This window comes from Pipistrellus hanaki (genome assembly GCF_964339955.1).
Source record: "Pipistrellus hanaki genome assembly, chromosome: 1".
Lineage (NCBI taxonomy): Eukaryota > Metazoa > Chordata > Mammalia > Chiroptera > Vespertilionidae > Pipistrellus > Pipistrellus hanaki.
In genome coordinates, this window is record NC_140503.1 from 202,650,220 (window position 1) to 202,668,790 (window position 18,571).

The 18,571-nt window shown below is 31.6% G+C and overlaps 1 protein-coding gene across 12 annotated transcripts in view; it reads left to right on the forward strand.

The window, feature by feature from the left end:
- Nucleotides 1-18,571, forward strand: part of LOC311628978 (ligand-dependent nuclear receptor corepressor-like protein) — a 111,392-nt gene that overhangs the window by 77,978 nt on the left and 14,843 nt on the right. For 6 of the 12 annotated variants that reach the window (XM_084896656.1, XM_084896657.1, XM_084896655.1 and 3 more), the window contains 3 exons: nucleotides 2,128-2,379; nucleotides 4,102-4,192; nucleotides 12,053-16,866. In XM_084896656.1, the coding sequence (XP_084752782.1) occupies nucleotides 2,128-2,379; nucleotides 4,102-4,192; nucleotides 12,053-16,866 (5,157 nt within the window). Of the gene's footprint in view, nucleotides 1-2,127; nucleotides 2,380-4,101; nucleotides 4,193-5,312; nucleotides 5,478-5,533; nucleotides 9,971-12,052; nucleotides 16,867-18,571 lie in introns of those variants that run through there. The other 6 variants (XM_084896661.1, XM_084896650.1, XM_084896659.1 and 3 more) reach the window with 5 other exon arrangements.

Sequence of the window (18,571 nt, forward strand, 5' to 3'; positions counted from 1 at the left end):
AATATGCTATGAGCAAGTCCTATTATGATTTTCAAGGTTCTGTTATCATTTCCATTTTTGTGAACAAAGAAACTATAAAATGGAGGAGATAAGCTAAGTCTATTTTTTCCAGTACCCCCAAACCAATATTGCCTCTCTTTCCTACTGGGTCAAAGAATAAATGTAAAGGTTAAAATAAGCCCACAGTCCCTTTTCTCAGATGTTTCTTCTGAATTTAAAATACTTTTTAAAGATGTAATATAATGGAAATGTTTTTATGTTACATCTTCAGCCTGTTCAAAACAGCACCATATGATCAAATATATTTATATTTCTGCAAAGACCATAAATAGATTCATGCTATCATAGGTCCCTTTTGCTACCAAATATGGAATATATCGTAGTGGAGGTGTTTGTTGCCTCTTCTCACAAACACCACGTTGTACGTTTTCAAGCCTTCTTGCATTGTAAAATCAGGGATCTGTAACAATAAATGCTAGTTAAAAGACTCTTCTTCACACGTCTTAGCCAAGTTCTCCAGCTAATATTGAACCCTTTCAATATTAGAATATTTGAGACAGAATTGACCCTTCTGTCTCAAACAGCCCTGGACCAGTGCAGACCTATTAGCACAATACCTATCGGCCTGGGTAAGAGTTGAGCCAGTGGCCATGGACAACGGGGGTTGTGAGGGGGCATATCTAGGGAGGGGTTTGGGATGGGAATGGGGGAATAAAGACAATGTGACCATAATCAATAAAAAAATAATAATAAAACATTAAATAAAAAAAAAAGAGTCGAGGCATTTAAGGAGCATTGAACTAGTATCTCAAGAAGTCAGACCACTTCTGGAGCCTAACCAAGTATGATTACTCATCCTTTCCAATTTACCAGCCATTCTACTGTCAAAGGAACAGAGTAAATAAAAGCATTGGATTGAGGCCAGAAGTTATGTGAAAAGCCACCACCAACTCCTCCCCTCTCCCTCAATACCAAAACTTTATCACTATTATATGCTATATTCATAACTGGCCTGTCCTTATTCTGTACCTCTCACTGTAAAATCATTCAACTGTTTTGACCTCTTGTACAAGTTTCAAGTAGAACTAAAAATCAATTGCTGACCATTATAGTTGTAGCTGATCAATATGTTTGGGGATCAAGGATTAATTAAGGCACTTAATTATGATACTGCCATTTTTATAGGAGAATCTTAGTAGATATTTGCTAAAACATATAGGAGTGAAATATCATAATTATGAAATTTACTTTAGTAGTTCTGCAAACCAAAAACAGTTAAAAGAGAATGAGTGTGGCAGAATACTAACAATTCTAGAATCTTGGTCGAGGCTGTCTGTGTGATTATACTGTTCTTTATTTTATTGTTTCTGATTTAAATTTCTAAATATAAAAATTTGAAGAAAGAAAAAAAATCCAGCCCTAACCAGCTTGGCTTAGTGAATAGACTGTCAGCCTGCGGACTGAAGGGTCCCAGGTTCGATTTCAGTCAAGCGCACATGCTGAGGTTGTGGGCTCGATCCCCACAAGAGTGCATGCATGAGGCAGCCGATCAGTGATTCTCTCATCATTGATGTTTTTCTCTCTCCCTCTCTGAAATCAATAAAAATATATTTAAAAAGAAAAAATCCTTGATGATGACGTTTAAAATGTATAGAAAATGCATATTTGACAGAATTGAAGAATTAAATGGTAATTAACAATCATGAAAGTTGAGATGTTTTCTTTAATAGTTAATGCATGCACTAGTATATTAAGTTAAAATTTATTTGGCTATATATATAGTTTATATTCACATACTAAAGTGTTTTAATATCTAGTAGAACACATTTAAAACTCTAAAAATTAGACATAGTAATGAGCTTCCTATGTCTTAATTTCTTACCTATATTTTAGTTTGTGAACAAAAATGTTATTTTGAAGAAATGGTTAAATGTGCCAAGTTAGAGGTTGATATCAAAATACTAATTAAATCTACATGGTTTCTATTGCAAAGTCCTAGGAACCAATTACAGACTGACACTAAAAGACTTCTGAAATTGTTAATTTGTAATAAAAAATATGATAAGTTTAAATATGGGTATTTCGCATTTCAGTTTTTGATGCTTATTATACTTATTTCTTCTCTAGATCTTCCTCAGAACTGTGATCCTAACATTCCCCTAGTTGCTCAGGAATTAATGAAAAAGATGATACGTCAGTTTGCAATTGAGTATATTTCAAAAAGTGGTAAAATTCAAGAGAATAGAAATGGTTCAATTGGACCAAGTCTAATATGTAAAAGTATCCAAATGAATCAAGCAGAAAACTCCCTTCAGGAAGAACAGGAAGGCCCCTTAGACCTCACTGTGAATCGAATGCAAGAACAAAATACTCAGCAAGGTAAGATTTTTTGTGTTTGTGTAATACGTAGCTTTATGTTTTAATATTCTTAACTATATATAATGTTATATTTATAGATAAACTTTAGAAGTAATATTACTTGTGATTAGCCTATGTAATATGGACTAGCAAGAAGTGCTGAATTTGAGCTTTTGTATTGCATTTGACTTTTGTTTATAAAAAAAGAAATTTGAGTTGCTCTCAATCTCTTTTCATAATGAAGTATATGGTAAGAGAATCCTAAAAGGCAACTTAAAAGCAAAGTATACAAATAGATGTATATGATAAAATTTATTTTTTAGAATATTCAACTGAGAACATTTAGTAAACACTTGCTGTTCAGTTTTTTACACTTAGTTGAAAAATAAAAAGAAATTGATTTATCTTCAATTGTTGATGTAACTGGGGAAAAAGAAAAGATAATATATGTGATAAATATAATGTAATCTTGTACTTAACTATATAGAGATCTGTTTTTCATAAGAGCCTGAATGATGAGAGCTATATTGGATTTATCTAATAGTTTATTGAAAGAAGCCATAATTTACAGAGGAAAGGACGCAAGGGCCTTTTAAGTGCTTGTAGAGGATGCCACCAAATAAGTGTTTGACTCAAAAAGATAGAACAAGTAGCTTTTGTTAACACAAGTTAGGGAAATTATCGTCAATCCTTGAAGCCAGAATAATATCAGCTTACTCTTCTTTGTTTGTTTGTTTTTAAGGAGCCCTTATCCTCAATCTAAAATATGTTGGGTGGTGATGGTGGTGGTGTATGTATGACTACCTCACTAGGTCCTAAGCACCATGAGAATGGGGCTGCTCTCCAAATTCTTAAAATAGTGCTTTGCACATACTAAGCACTCAATAAAATTATTATTGAATTATACATAGTATGTTATGGGTGGGATATGTTTTTTTTTTCATCTTTGTGTCTTGCTAGGGCACGTAAGTATTAAGTAGATCTATATGATAACAGTAAAACCCACTTGATTGTTTTTTAAAAACCCAGCAGTATTTTTGAGTATATTTTTAAGCATATTTTTTATAATGACTCCTTTCTTACAGTTTAAATTTTTATCTGTCACTGAAAATATAGTAGTATTAGCAATATTATTTATTGGTGTGTTATACATTCTTAGTTTATTTTTATTCCCCTTGATCCAAAGTTGTCCTATTAACAATATGTCTGAATCGTTGAAATCTTATTTACGTAAATTCACTATTATAATTGTCATAAAAATAATTATCTTTTAATAACAAATACTTGGGCAGTGTTTTCCTAAAGTGTTATATTGTGATAAGTTATATCTCCATTCAGTCACATATATAACCATAGGCACTGACTCAATTGTTCATTTCAGTTGTTTAAAACAGTAAAATTTTACACTGTAATTTCTAAAAACACAATGGTTATGCAGAGTCACAATTTACCTAAAGTATATGTTTCACATATTGTTAGTTATAATAGTGCTAATTTTTGTTCTTACTTATTATTATATTTTCTGTGCTCTCTTTTGTACAATTGACATCATTTCTACTTTCCCAAAGCATCATCTGTGCAGCCTTGAATAGCAACGGTCATGGATGAGCAGTCAGATGGCTGTGCACTGTAAACAGTGGGAAAGGTGACCAAGGGTTGATTTTAAACAGGTTTTATATCATAGCCTGTTTGTTTTATTAATATGTTACAAATATAAAGTTTTTTCTCTTGCAAAACTTATAGGGGATGGAGTGTTAGATCTCTCTACAAAGAAAATCAGCATAAAATCTGAAGAGTCATCCATATGTGATCCTTCTGAAAATTCAATGGCTGGGTAAGCAATATCCAGGAAATATAACTTAATATTAATATAAAATTATCTCTTCAGAGAACTCGTAATGCTATTCTGAGTAGATTGACATATATAGTTTCCTCCAGAGGCTTTGTCACTCATAAGTGTTTGTCTCTCATACCTTTCATTTTGTCCTTCCTCTTTCTTTTTTCTTTCTGTTAAAGAAAAGTTATCAGAACAATCACCAAACTTTAGTTCATGTTACTAAAATGAACTACCAACTTAACCATAGAATACAAACTAAGAAGCAGGACAAGTAAAGAGAATTTTAATTCAGATTCAGGAGTCAAATTTAAGGGAAATATGTAATTTCACTATTTAATTTTTTAAAACAATAAATTTTAAAAGTACTGTTCTTAATAATTCTTATAGTTAGTTTATAGTGTTTGTGTGTTTTTCCATTATGCTTTAGGCATGGTGGCAGACTATGGAATATGTCTAGTAATCACCACAAAAAATCCTTCTATGCTTTGATTAAAATCTGTTACTAAATTAATAGGTGATTAGCGAAATGCTGTTCTGTTGGATTTTTTTATCTTTTTTGTAACTTGCATCTTCCCTTTAACAAACTACACAGAAAGCTTTTTTGTCACACTTAAATTATAGATGTAGCGTGTAATTTGTTTAAACTAAAGCTGTAGTAGGTTTTGAATCATGAAGTAAATTAAGCTTTCTGTTTGAGAAACTTTGAAATTACAGTAATACATTAGAAATAGAAAAAACATTTATAAAATCTAAAATTATTTTACCCAAATATAACTTATCTACTTATTTCCAATTTTTAAGTTTTTGTCTAGAGAAAAATGGATCTTGTGAAAATATGAGATATCATGTTTGGAAATACTCTTACTGCTACAAATTTCCTTTAAAGGGGTTGACTCTTTTATTACTTGTTTAGTGGTAACGTCACGTTTCTACTAACAAAAACTCCTTTAGGATTTGGGTTGGTTTTTTTGTTTTGTTTTTGTTTGTTTTTTTAATAATGGAACTCTAATTGTACAAGTAAAAAATCTAAGTGTTGCTCTGCAAGCATCTGTCAGGAATAGCAACATCATGAGAATATTTTTACAAATACTGAATTAGGATTTTATGTTCTTGGAAGGTCTGCCTGTTGAGGCCACCGTACGATTGACACATTGTCCTACCAGGACTGTAGCGTTTGCTTTGATAAGGAGTAACTACCACATCTCACAGACTTAAAAGTGTTTAAGCAGTGATGTTACCTAAGCAAGGAGTATAATAAAGGAGTGGACCCTCCCCTTCCATAGCTGTGTGAGAGTCTCTCATGCATCAGTTTACCATCGTTTCATTCCATCCATCCAGGAGACTACACAGAAACAGAGAGGACTATGTGGAAAGAAGTGCTGAGTTTGCAGATGGTTTGCTCTCAAAAGCTTTGAAAGACATTCAGTCTGGAGCACTGGACATAAATAAAGCAGGCATACTTTATGGCATACCTCAAAAAACTTTACTTCTCCACTTAGAAGCCTTACCAGCAGGGAAGCCTGCATCTTTTAAAAACAAAACTCGAGATTTCAATGATAGTTATTCCTATAAAGACAGTAAAGAAACTTGTGCAGTGCTGCAGAAAGTAGCCTTGTGGGCAAGAGCTCAAGCAGAGCGCACAGAAAAAAGTAAACTCAATCTACTTGAAACCTCAGAATTAAAATTCCCAACAGCTTCCAGTTACCTCCATCAGTTAACTCTACAGAAAATGGTTACTCAATTTAAAGAAAAAAATGAAAGCCTACAATATGAAACTTCACATCCTACTGTACAGTTAAAAATTCCTCAGCTACGAGTAAGCTCTGTTTCAAAACCACAACCTGATGGTCCTGGTCTGCTGGATGTTGTGTATCAAGTTTCCAAAACCTCTCCAGTCCTTGAAGGATCAGCTCTCCAAAAACTGAAAAATATACTCCCTAAACAGAACAAAATAGAATGTTCTGGGTCCATAACTCACTCAAGTGTTGACTCTTATTTTATACATGGGGACCTCTCTCCTTTGTGTCTTAATTCTAAAAATGGAACAGTTGATGGAACCTCTGAAACTACTGAAGATGGACTGGATCGAAAAGATAATAAGCAGCCCAGGAAAAAACGTGGCCGTTATCGGCAATATGATCATGAAATAATGGAAGAGGCTATTGCAATGGTAATGAGTGGAAAAATGAGTGTTTCCAAAGCACAAGGAATATATGGGGTACCTCACAGCACTTTAGAATACAAGGTAAAAGAAAGATCTGGAACACTGAAGACTCCTCCGAAGAAGAAACTCCGATTACCAGACACTGGGTTATATAATATGACAGATTCAGGGACTGGCAGCTGCAAAAACAGCAGCAAGCCTGTGTAGATTACTTGTTAGGAAAATGTGTGTGTGTGTGTGTGTGTGTGTGTTTGTGTGTGTGTGTGCATGTGTGTGCGCGTGCGCACAGGTGTGTATTTGTATGTCTATATACACACATGTGGGAATTACAGATGCTCACTCTGACAGGAGACATGAAATTTTACAGTTCAAAAACCACTTACATGCCTTTTGAAAAAGTTTTATTCAGGGTTTTCACTGTGGACAGATTATATAGTTGCTTACTTCTGATAGTTTGTATTTAATCCTTGTATAAATAGGTGAAAAAGATTCAGGTTTTCTTTAGTAGTCAATAGCATAAAGCATTGTGGGAAAACAAGTAATTGTCAAGTGAAATATTTTTATTGGTGAAAGACCACTCCAGCCATTCAGTTGAACCATCTTATAATGGAAAGATAATACTAATGGTTTGTAAACGTTTTAATATAACATACTTACAGTTATTGTAAGTATATCAAACAACCAATCCAAGTTTAAATAGACAGCTATCTCCATACTAAGAAAAATTAATATATACAGTATTAGTACACTGTAGTGCATTCTATGAAATACGAAATGCACTCAAGTGCATCCACCAGGAATTGAAAAGAAATCCTTAAATTATATATATAATGAAATTTAATATTTATCATTTAATAGTTGATTTAGCAGGATGCTGGGGTTTATAAGATATGCTTTTTTTAAAAAAACTGACACGTGATTAACCCCAGCAGCTATAGAATTCTTTAATATAAGGTGGAATACTAAGAACAAAAAGTAATTTAAATTTAATTATTAAAATAATTTAGTTTTGTGTTTTATTTGAAAAATAAGCTAATTTGTAAGGTTAGAAAAGAAAGTTGGAATGCAGCTTAGAGCATGTTTATAATGTGCACAGAAAAAGCTTGAGAATGATAATTTTGGTTTAAATGTGCTGGTTAGTTGATGTTATGACTACTTTAAATTTTAAGGATTGTGACACACTCCTACTATTGAAAAACCTCAGTGTAACTTTAATATACTTGCTGCTGTGACATTTCAAAACATTTTCAGTTTATCAAAATGAATTACAGATTTCATTTTGGTGGGCGAAACATTATCATTTTGCTAATAACCAAATTTGCAGTTTGTTCAGGGTTTTAAGTAGATTTACAAATATTTAACACTGAAGCTGTTTTGAACTTTGAGTAATGTAAACTCTACTAATTGGGTAGTTAGAAGCTGGGCAGTGCATTTTAACTTTTACGAGACTCAGAGAGAGACCAGTAATTTTTATATAGCAGTTTTAAAATGTGGTTCAGAGTATCCATGTTGGTTTTATGGAATATGCAGTTTTAGTAGTAATATATTATAAAGCATGTGCCTCCATTTAAAGAATGGGGATTTGCTTCATATATTCAAAATTCTCTGAGTGCCCCTTTTCTCTGTTAAAATTCAGGTTTTAATCATTTCTCTAAGCCACTTTTCGTAAATCCAAAAGCTGAATTAAAAAAAAAAAAAATGCACCTTGTCAAATACTTGTGTTTTTACACTTGTGTTTGTGTGTATCTAATAATCACATATACATGTAATATTAAAGAGATTTCCAGCTATTACATTTAAAAACTGCTTACATATGTTAAAGAAACTGAAGAGTGGGAACTAAACAAGTAGTTATTTGGTCTCTTAGATCTATACTAAACACTCTTTAGCTATTAATGTTACCTGCATAGTAGGGTATGATGAATCCTCTTGCTCTTTTCTTTTCCAAGAAAGTATACATAATAGATTGCAAAACAGCAGATGTCAGGGTCATCTTTCTTTTTAAAGAATTAAGCCATATTTTGTGAGGGCCAGAACTTGGATTATTTAATCTATTACCCCTCTCCCTACTAAAAAACAAAGTTTAATGTTTCAACACAATTTTATTGACCTCTTTATACAGAATTTTACTTGCAAAAATTTGGGGGCTTGAATGCATTACATAATATTTGTATTGTATTGAGCTTTTTTATTCCTCACAGTATATTTACATTAACAAATTGATTGAGAAGTTTATAGTAAAGGGATACTTAACAGAACTCTTTTATATCATTTAAAAGATGACCTGACCAAAAACTTTACAGGATTCATAAAATCAGGGATCATTTTGCTATTGACTTCACAGTGATCAGTAGTTTTATAGGTAATATTATAGTTAATTTGCAGCATTTTAGTACTTGTATTATTTATTTTTGGTCAGAAATAGTAAATTAAATATTTTTTGATAGTTTATAGGTAATAACCCATGACTTTTAAAAGAAACAAAATGTTTCTAATTATTGAGTTAACTTTTGATTATACAAACTAGGAAAGGCAGGGAAATTTATGGGTTCCCCTTCTCCCCAGTGATTCTATTAAGATATTCTTTATGTTAAACTTTCAAAGTACTTTATGGATTTAGTTACCAGTTACTATTTATCAATCAACAATTTTCTGAAATATCCAGTTTCAGCAGACTTTTAATGAAGATGAAAGCAAACCTTATGTGCTTTCTACTTATTTGAATGTTCCTCAAGTATTTTATATTTAAAAAAAAAAAAGAAGGAAAAGAAAAAAACAGTGCCTCTGTTTTTAGAAAACTACTGTTCAGTAAAGTTGTTTAAACCACTTCTGGTAGCTAATGATAATTTTATATTAAATTGTATACTAACTTTAGTGAGACTGATTTTTTTAGTTGTTTACAGTACAAATACTTGTATTTGTTTTTTAATTGCAGTATTTTCATTGTCGCAGTAATTTAGTAAAACTCTGTGCTGCCTTGATTTTGACAGATTTTGTTAATATAAACTGATTGTTAGGCAATTAGTTATATTTATGCATAAATCAATTGCACTATAATTCATGAATTATTTATTACAATATTTTCTAATGAATTCATGTATCTGTCTTGTGTTGTAATGTACTGTAATTCTGTTCCTACTTTGTGTTGTTATATATCTAAATCTGATTGTATGAATTTTAATTGTTCAGTTAACGTGTTTCTAGGTTGTAATTTGTAGTAAAGCACTTCAATGCTTTTGCACTTAAATTTACAACACTGTTGGTGTGTGATTGATTTACTCATTCAGTAAAAGAAAAGAAAAAGAAAAGAAAAAGACTGACTACACTGACTTCTTTAATTCATTTTAGGAAGCAGTTTTATTAATATCAAATATTAGAAATTGACTTTCTCCAAAACTTTCTCAACAACAAAACTTGTAATGGGCAAAACGAATAGTAACATACAAAGAATAGACAGGGTGTTTTGGTTTCTAAATAAAATAGGAAAAGTTTAGTAACTTTTTTAGCATTCAAAAAAAGGCATCTATGAGAGGTACAATCTTGGAACCTTTATGTAATCATTTGGGAATAAATTTTAGATTGTAGACTTAAATGTATTCAACTATTTTTTTATATTAGGTTTTTCTTTGAGATTTTAAAATGCATTAAATATGGAAAAGAATTTTGAAGACAAGCATACTGTATAGTTTCATGATTTGAGAACCTAGTTATCTAATAACTAAATCTAATCTAATATCTGAATAATTAGGAATTTTATTAAACTATTCTTCATATAGGATTAGGTGGAAATTACTAGCCACTGTGGTATTTTTAAAATGTCATTAATAGAAGTAATAAACTGAATAAGAAACTCTTTTAAAAGCTAGATTTCCTTAGAATGTTAGACAAGAAATACAAAAATCTTGTGGTGGTTTTCAGAATAATTAACACTAGTCATTAGATTTTATTATTTTTACCTTTTACTCGACTTTACTAATAGAAAAAAATCACTTAAGCATTTCAGGAACTGTTAGGCAAGCATATTAATCTTTAAAATATAGTATAATATATTTTCTTTAGAGCCATATAAAATCTGTTTAACTGGTTAGTCACAGATATGTTTAATAGGCCATAACATAACTAAAGAAACTAAGTGTGCTTATCAGAACTTTTTGTGGGTTTTCTTTTGCTTATATAAAAATTATAATTTTTAATTTGCTGGAAAAAATCATAATTTTATTTATATTTTATAGCTAACATTTTTTCCCTCCTTTATTCCCTACATCTATTTTAAAATGATCTAATATTGAATCTTGGGAGTTGGTTACATCATTTTACACTCCCAACCATGATAAAACAAGGAAAAGTTACAGGGGTCATGTCCTATTTTCATCTGTCTAGACGTGGCAGTGGATTTAAGAAGTTTTATTGTAATTTCATATCTATTCTCACTTTGATAACTACTTTATGTAAAATCATATGCTAGTTTTAGTGAAATATTGGTTGAATCTAGTAAAGTGTTGTCATTTTTCCTTGAAAAAATTTATCTAATGTTCAAAATTTGCTTTGGTATTTTTCCTATTCGAGTAACAATTTTTATGAAGTGTAGATAAAATATTGCATACTTAACTGAGAAATTAAGTGATATTTAGGGAACAAAATAAAAAATTTCACTTCATTTTAATAGAAAAATTCTTTAATTTTTAATATACATGAACATAACCTTTTATTAAATAAAGTACATTCTTCTTTAGCAATTCATAATCAGCACATCCCAATTCCAACCCTAAATTTTTACAAACCAGGAGCTACTAGCAATAACAAGTATAAGAAGTCAGGAGTGGGAGGCTATTTTCATGTACAGAGTTTGGTGATATGTTTAATTTAAATGGATACTTTTCTGAAACAGAATTCTTTTATATATTTTATCTTCTTACTGCTGGTAGTTGAATTAAAAAAATTTTTTAGACTTCTACATTGGTTGCTAAGTAATAATGAGTCTTAGCTAAAATTAGATGTATATTAGTTTCTGAAGTGGACATTTTCCATTTGAAATTAAATAATTAGGTAAGTAATGCCTTTAGTTTCAATGTAATTACTTTAGTATTCAAAATCAATTAAAAAAGATTTCATTTTTAAATAGCTTAAATTATTTATTTTATTAATAGGTTAAAATGCCTACAGCTTAATCTTAGAAAAGATATTTTGTTATTTATGAAATCTAAATCCCTTAATTTTTCTTGTGACAAAGCTTTTATTAATCATTATATTTTCATTACCTTGAAAAAATATATATTTAAATAAAGATAAGCTTTTTCTCGTACATCTTATTTTTATTTGCAATAATACAGACTGATAATTATCAAAATAACAATGTTTACAAAAAAATTAACTCCTGGTGAAGCACTTTCCATTAAATACTCTTAATATATTCAAAGAACTAAACATTAGCAATTTGAAAATATAGTCATATCTATAATCATCAGCTTTTACATCACAAGATTTGGGCTTTGTTTTGACTCAGATTTATTGCAGGAAATTATCATCAGTGCTTCATTATATTTTTGCTAAACAGTAATCAAGATGCCATTATTGCAGGAATTAGGAGTCCAGCAATATCAAAATATCTCTTGTTCAAACTCTGTTAAAATTATAACTCCTTTAAAACTGATATTTTTACTGTAATTCATTTTTTGTTTGATTTTTATTTTTAGTTCAACTGTTGATGCAAAATCAGAGGAAGCTACTAAAATGGAAAAAGGAAAATCAGCATTAAGCAAAGTTTTGGAGTCTTTGTGCATACATCACCAGCAACAAGTTTTGGCTATGTTGAAATTTCTAGTCCAAGAGCAGAATGCTGCTTCTCTTTGCTGTTGTAATACATCTTATACTGTGTCTTCAGAATCTCAAAAGCCTCTAATTGAAGATGATATACAGGGTCTATTCTGTCATTGTGAATATAGGCTGGCAGAAAGAGGGTATTTACAAAATGAAAGACAAAGCCCTGGTTTTGTGCCTCTGCCAGTCTGTATTAAAGATTTACATTGTTTGTCTTGCCAAACTGTAACCATTGAACACATTAAGACAGTAGTGAATAGAGGAATTGCAAACAGTTATACTTCTCACAGGTGCTCTTCTGGACTGTTTCCAAACATTCACTCTACAAAATCGGCTTTTCATACTCCTTTTTCATCAAGGGAAGTATTCAGTGATGTTTCAGTCAGTCTTGAAGATATTTGTAGATCTCGAAGTCCCTCACCCCCACCATTATCACCTGTACAGACTGAAGGATTTGAAAAATGGAAAGATGTCATCTCAGAGCTTTCAGCCTTAGAAAATAACAGACTTGAAACAAACATTAACCAACCTCCATTCCTCACACCAGCAGAAATAAGTAATGACAAAGATGATCATGAAGGTAAAATACATAAAACCAAAATATCCAGTAACTCTGATTCTTTGCTCTTAGAAGGCAGCAATAATTGTACTACAAATTATGAAAAAGGTGAGACTACTGTAATTTTTCAAGATTTAATGGACCGTATTAATGAAAAATTAAAATCAATAGAAACTACAGATACGACAAACCTTATAAAATTGTCTAGCAGTGATTGTAATACAGATAATGATTTAAAATTGAGAGATTTAATAACCTCCCTCTTGCATAATGCAAAAGCCAGTGATTACAGTTTTATGGAATTACTGAGTCAACATGATAAAAAGCTAGAAAATAAAATTATTCAGACAAGATTTCGAAAGCGTCAAGAAACATTATTTGCAATGCATCACTCTCCTGATTCACCCATGTTTAGAAGGCAGGCTTTACAGATAAAAAGAGAACTTGCTAGTCTTGATGAAAACTTCGTAAGAAAAAAATGCAGTGAAAAATTTTCAAGGAAATTGGTATGCAATAATGTGATACTTTCAACAGACAAAGAAGAATTCTACAATTTCCAAGGGTCTTCTTCACAAAATTCTAAAAGCCTTCAAGACAGCAATCATGCAGATATATCATTTTCATCAGATTATGCATTGCAGTCCTTGCAACTACCCTTTCATAATTTAGATACTAACTTGGCTTTTGACACATTTTCAGAAAACCTCAAAACAACTACCCCTGAGAAAATGAGCATAAGAAATTCACAGGAGAAATCTGCAGCTGGAAAATTTTTTTTGCAAAATCATGAGAATTCAAAACAAGAAAATATTCAAACTCCTTTGAAATGTGATGTTCCTGGACTTTTGAACAGAACTAAACGAAATATTGTGCCTCCAGGATGGTATTCTATATATGTAACAAATAATTATGTTCTCAAAAAATCCCCTAAGGCCAAAAAGGCTTCTGAATCTACAAAAAGAAAAGATCAGGTGAAAAATATTCAGACTGAAAGCTCACACACTATAGATCTAAGTAAAATTGCAATGAATTCTAATTTGCAAGTTATTGTGGAGCGTTTGGAAGATACAATAAATATGGCCAAGAAGTCTTGGAATAATCAGTCATTATTGGAAGGATATAAAGCTTCCAAAAAATTGAAAGAAGTTGATGGTAAAGATCCAAATGCTGGTGGAAACATATCTCTTACTGTAAGTAGAATGACTTGCAAAGAGCAGAGTTTATCAAAATCTGTGGCAGTATCCAATAATATCCAAAGCAGTCATATGCCTCCAATAGATTTGAATAACAAAAGACTTGATAATCTGAAAAAGTCATCTGTCTTAGATACAGGTAGCTTTATTTCCTCTGTTGAGAGTATACCAACAAAATATGAAGCCAACAAAAGCTCTTCTTTTTCCAATTATTCTAGTCCTATCAAACTCATGTTTTTATCTGAGGTTAAAAGCAGTGAAGGAGTGAAATATACTTTAACTTCAGTCAATAATTCTGAATCAAACATTGATTTTCCTTCTTCTGAAAAACATCCAAACCATCATATAATTGAAAACATAACAGAAACGAATGAGGACATTCCAAATGCTAACTTGGAAAATATTAGTTCTAATCTTAATGATAATGACACCCTTCATAAAGAACTAGACAAATTAAATTGTGGGAAAGAAACAGCAGAATCTTCTGAAATGTTAATCGATACAAATAATGATAAGCCACAGGAAGAACCTATGGAAAATTCAAATAATGCAATTGATTCATCTTTTAAAAGAAAACCAGGTAGACCTAAAAAAATAGGTCCTCAGGTTGTGAAACAGATTAAGCGACCAATTGGAAGACCACCCAAACCGAAAACTGATCAAACGGACATTACCATTTGTCAAAATGAATCCTTCACTGCTGGAAAGAAAAGCCCAGAATCTCCCCTATCGGAAGAAAAGGAAGGTATTTATAAAAAGACTATTACTGTAACTGTTATTTATGGGAGGTCAAGAAGAACTAAAAGGCATGTTTCTGAAGGAAGTGTAAGCATAAGCAATGTTACATCTTTAAACAGTAAGGTTACTGATTTTCGAACTGAATGTAATAGTCTCAGAAATATTAGAGAATTTGAACTTGACTCGGGTGAAAGAATAAGTGCCATTTCAAGTTTGACAACTGAAAGTGAGATCTTGGGCTTTGAATATGTTAGACCTATCAAGAACAAGTCTGTGATACCTCAACCTTCTAAGAACATTGTTCGACCAAATCAGAAGCCTTTGGCAATAGTCAGAAAGCCTGGTAGACCTGCAAAAGTGAAAATCTCTGGTATATCTGTAACTATTAATAGAATTTCACCTCAGGAGAGAGCAGTGAGTATTAGCAGCTGTTTACCTCCTTTAGAACAAGAGACTATGTTAGAAAAAAGTTTGCCTGAAGAAAAATGTGCTTCTCAATGCAATAAGATGGATACAAAGCACGCTGAAGCTGACATGTTCAAGAATGGATCACAAAGTATGGTTGCTGCTATACCTTTGAGACATTCCATTAGGGACAGAAAACCATCTCTGCATTTCTTACATTCATTAGCATCTTCTAGCTCCCTTATTTATAGAAATACTCTGCTCCATAAATCATTCAAACTCCATTTGCAAAAAGGCAAAAGTCAGAAGGAAAAAAATAGGCAGTCAAGGTTAAAAATAGCTCCCAAAGGTACACCAGGAACTAGGAATTTAAGGAATGCAAAAAAATGTTTGGAAGATAAATTAATACCCATTTCTGAAGTATCTCTGGACCCTGTAATTTCATCAAACCCTTTGCTCAGGTGGTGGGCTGCTTCTGCTTCAAACGATTCCTTATTAGAGGCGTTAAACAATAGATTTGAGCAAATTACAAATGCTTGGGTGCAAGTCAGTGGAGATGAAGCTGAAAATTATGTTCATACAAAAAGGGAAGACACTAGAAGTAATTTCAAAATAGCAAACCCTTTGGAAACCTGTCTTGTAGAACTTGAAGTTTCACCTGTAAAAATGCTTTTTCAGAAAAAATATGATTTGAATGAACTCTGTACCTGGTTTATGCAAACGACAGAAACACAGTCTCTTTCACTAGTTAGAAAAGCAAATGCTCGAAACCCTTTGGAAGTAATAAATACCAGAGGAATTAAATTAGGGACCAAATACTCTGACTTTAATACCAGCCCCTTCAGAAAGCACTTTAAAAAATTTGCACTATCTTCTCCTTCAAAATCAGGGAAGTTGCATATACTGCATAAAATGGTTAGCTCTCCACTCTTAAATGTGAAAAATAATTTAACACTAGGTAGATTCAAAAGAACTGAGTTTAAGAGATTGCGACATGAGAGGTGGAGAAGAGAGGGAAAGCTGCACAACCACGGGAAGGTTAATTGGATCTCTAAAAGGAGGAACCTGAGATTTTTCTGCCAGAATCAATTTTTAAGTAAGAGTGAGGGAGGACCAAATGCTGACATCCCACTCCAAGGAACAAATTCCGTAGGTAACGAGTTTATTTTGCCACCTGAGATCAGGGATGACTTTTTGCAACAGAGGGTGGCAGTGTCTGATGTTAAAACACATGCTAGTTTAGAGAATAAATATAAGTCAGAAGCAAAGGAAAATGGAACTAATTGTAGCCAAAAAGATTTTGAAAAGGGACCAAGACTAGGGAATGTATGTCCAAGTAATTGGAGGTCAAAAACCTTAAAAGACTGTAGAATATTTTTGAGAAAGATCAACTACCTTGAACACAGAAATACTTTTAAGCTAAATACAATCATTTACTCTCCTGAATCTGTTAACAGTGGAAGTAATTGTCAGACTCATATGGAAGAATCAAAGCGCTTTACCTTAAGATCCCATTCTGCTAAGCAAAATTCTTTTAACAAGCAATCTAAAGAATTAGAAAATGCCATGGCAAATAGTCCTGTAGCTGATAAATTTCCTGGCCAACTTGACAGTAGTAAATTAAATAAATGTATTAATTATGACAAGGCTCCTTCTGATGGTTCTGAAGTTCTTAGCAAATTGAAGAAAAGAAAAAGACCACCATGGAAGACCACAGAAATTCCAACAAAAAGACATAAACGACAGTCTTGCAACAGTGGACAAATGGCAAACTATTATTCAAAATCCCAACTCGGTAAGTTTTTCTCTACTTAGTTTTAAAGTTTCATTTTAGGTGCCTTGAAGAAAGTTATAAGATAATGGGTAGAAAAGAAACAGCTGATTGAGTTTTCATTTATTTCCAAAATATTTGGACAACCTAATTTCTCGGCACCTAACATGAAATTAGGTGCTGCTAAATGTACCAGTGCATTCCCCACATATAATGTGTCCAGTATTTCAAGCAAATTAAAATATATTTAGTAGAGACATAGAAAGCCTCTAAACATGTACCATTAATATAAAAGTTATATTATCTACTTTTGCGTTTTATCTAATATAATCTAATATAAAATACAGAAAACAATTTGATAGATAAATATGCCCAAGTAATCTAAAACTTGACTATACTGCAGACTAATGTATGTTTATCATCTGATAATAGCTTTGAGACCAGACATGTGAAAAGAAGTAAAGACTCTGTCTCATCACTAAATTAATAAAGGCTATCACGTATATAATAATTCTAGGATATCAGTCTCACATTCACCCTTAAGTCATTTTGCCCTTTGGTACTGCTTCGCGAACCACTTTAATCCTCAGCTTATTTAAATAGTGTCAAGGAACAAAAATTTTCAAATCAAACTAGTTGAATAGATTTATTTCTATTAGACTCTGAACTAGATTGCATGGATATAGAGATAAGGATTTCTTTCCAAAGATAATCCATAGCCTATCTAGGAAGAAAGTCATATACAGATAATTTTAAGGTAATGCAGTAATACCTTGTCAAGCAGTTGTATGCTTTCCTTTGTTATGCTAAGCTGACATTGGTGCCTCAGGGAAACTGTTGTATCTTAGAAGCTAGCAGAAATAGGCTATGAACACTGTTGCTGCCAATGTAGCCATTTCTAACTCTGCTCATTGATCAGTAGAAGTATGGTAGAGCTTGTAGATTTTTTTTCTGACACGAAAGAGTGCCAAGTTAAACTGGAAATTTAAGGATTTTTTTTTCATATAATTGCATTGTAACATTGTATTGTATATTTTAGGGGATTTTTCTGGGGTTTGGAAGGTATTGGTGGCTTTATTTTTACCTTTTAAAACATTTTTGTGAGTTAAAAAAGTACTATCAGAATCGTAAAAGCAGTAATTAAACTTGAGTTTTCTGGCCCCCTATATGCTATTGTTTAACTAAAGAGGTAACTTTAAAATACCTGTTTCAATAATATCTATAATAACATGCAGTGATTAAAAATTTTAACAAAATTCAATGATTAAAATTTTTAAATTAGTTCCCATTCTGAAACAAGAATCAAATCTAAAATTATACTCTTTGTTTTCTACCTTCAGGATAACTAAAAATAACATCACAACAAATAGTATGTCAGGAAAAAAAGGAAAGCTTGATAGTAATTTAGAAAAAACACAAGTCACCTAAAAATATACTTTAATCCTCAGCTTTTTAAAAGACTGTCATGAGTGGAGAATAAAGTGTAGTCTTTCATTGTTAATACCCTCATTTCATGCTTTTTCAGTTTACCAGAGGTAGTTTGCATTAATTCATTTTACAACAGAACTGTATTTTGTCTTTTCAGCTTCTTAGCCATTGTATCTTCCTAAGGTCTAAATATAAAATTTATTTTAATATGATTCTTCATCACACTAAATATTAGGTTATCCTAGAAAAATAAGATGGAAGATGCCTAATTATTACTTTTCAAATTAAATTCAAAATCATT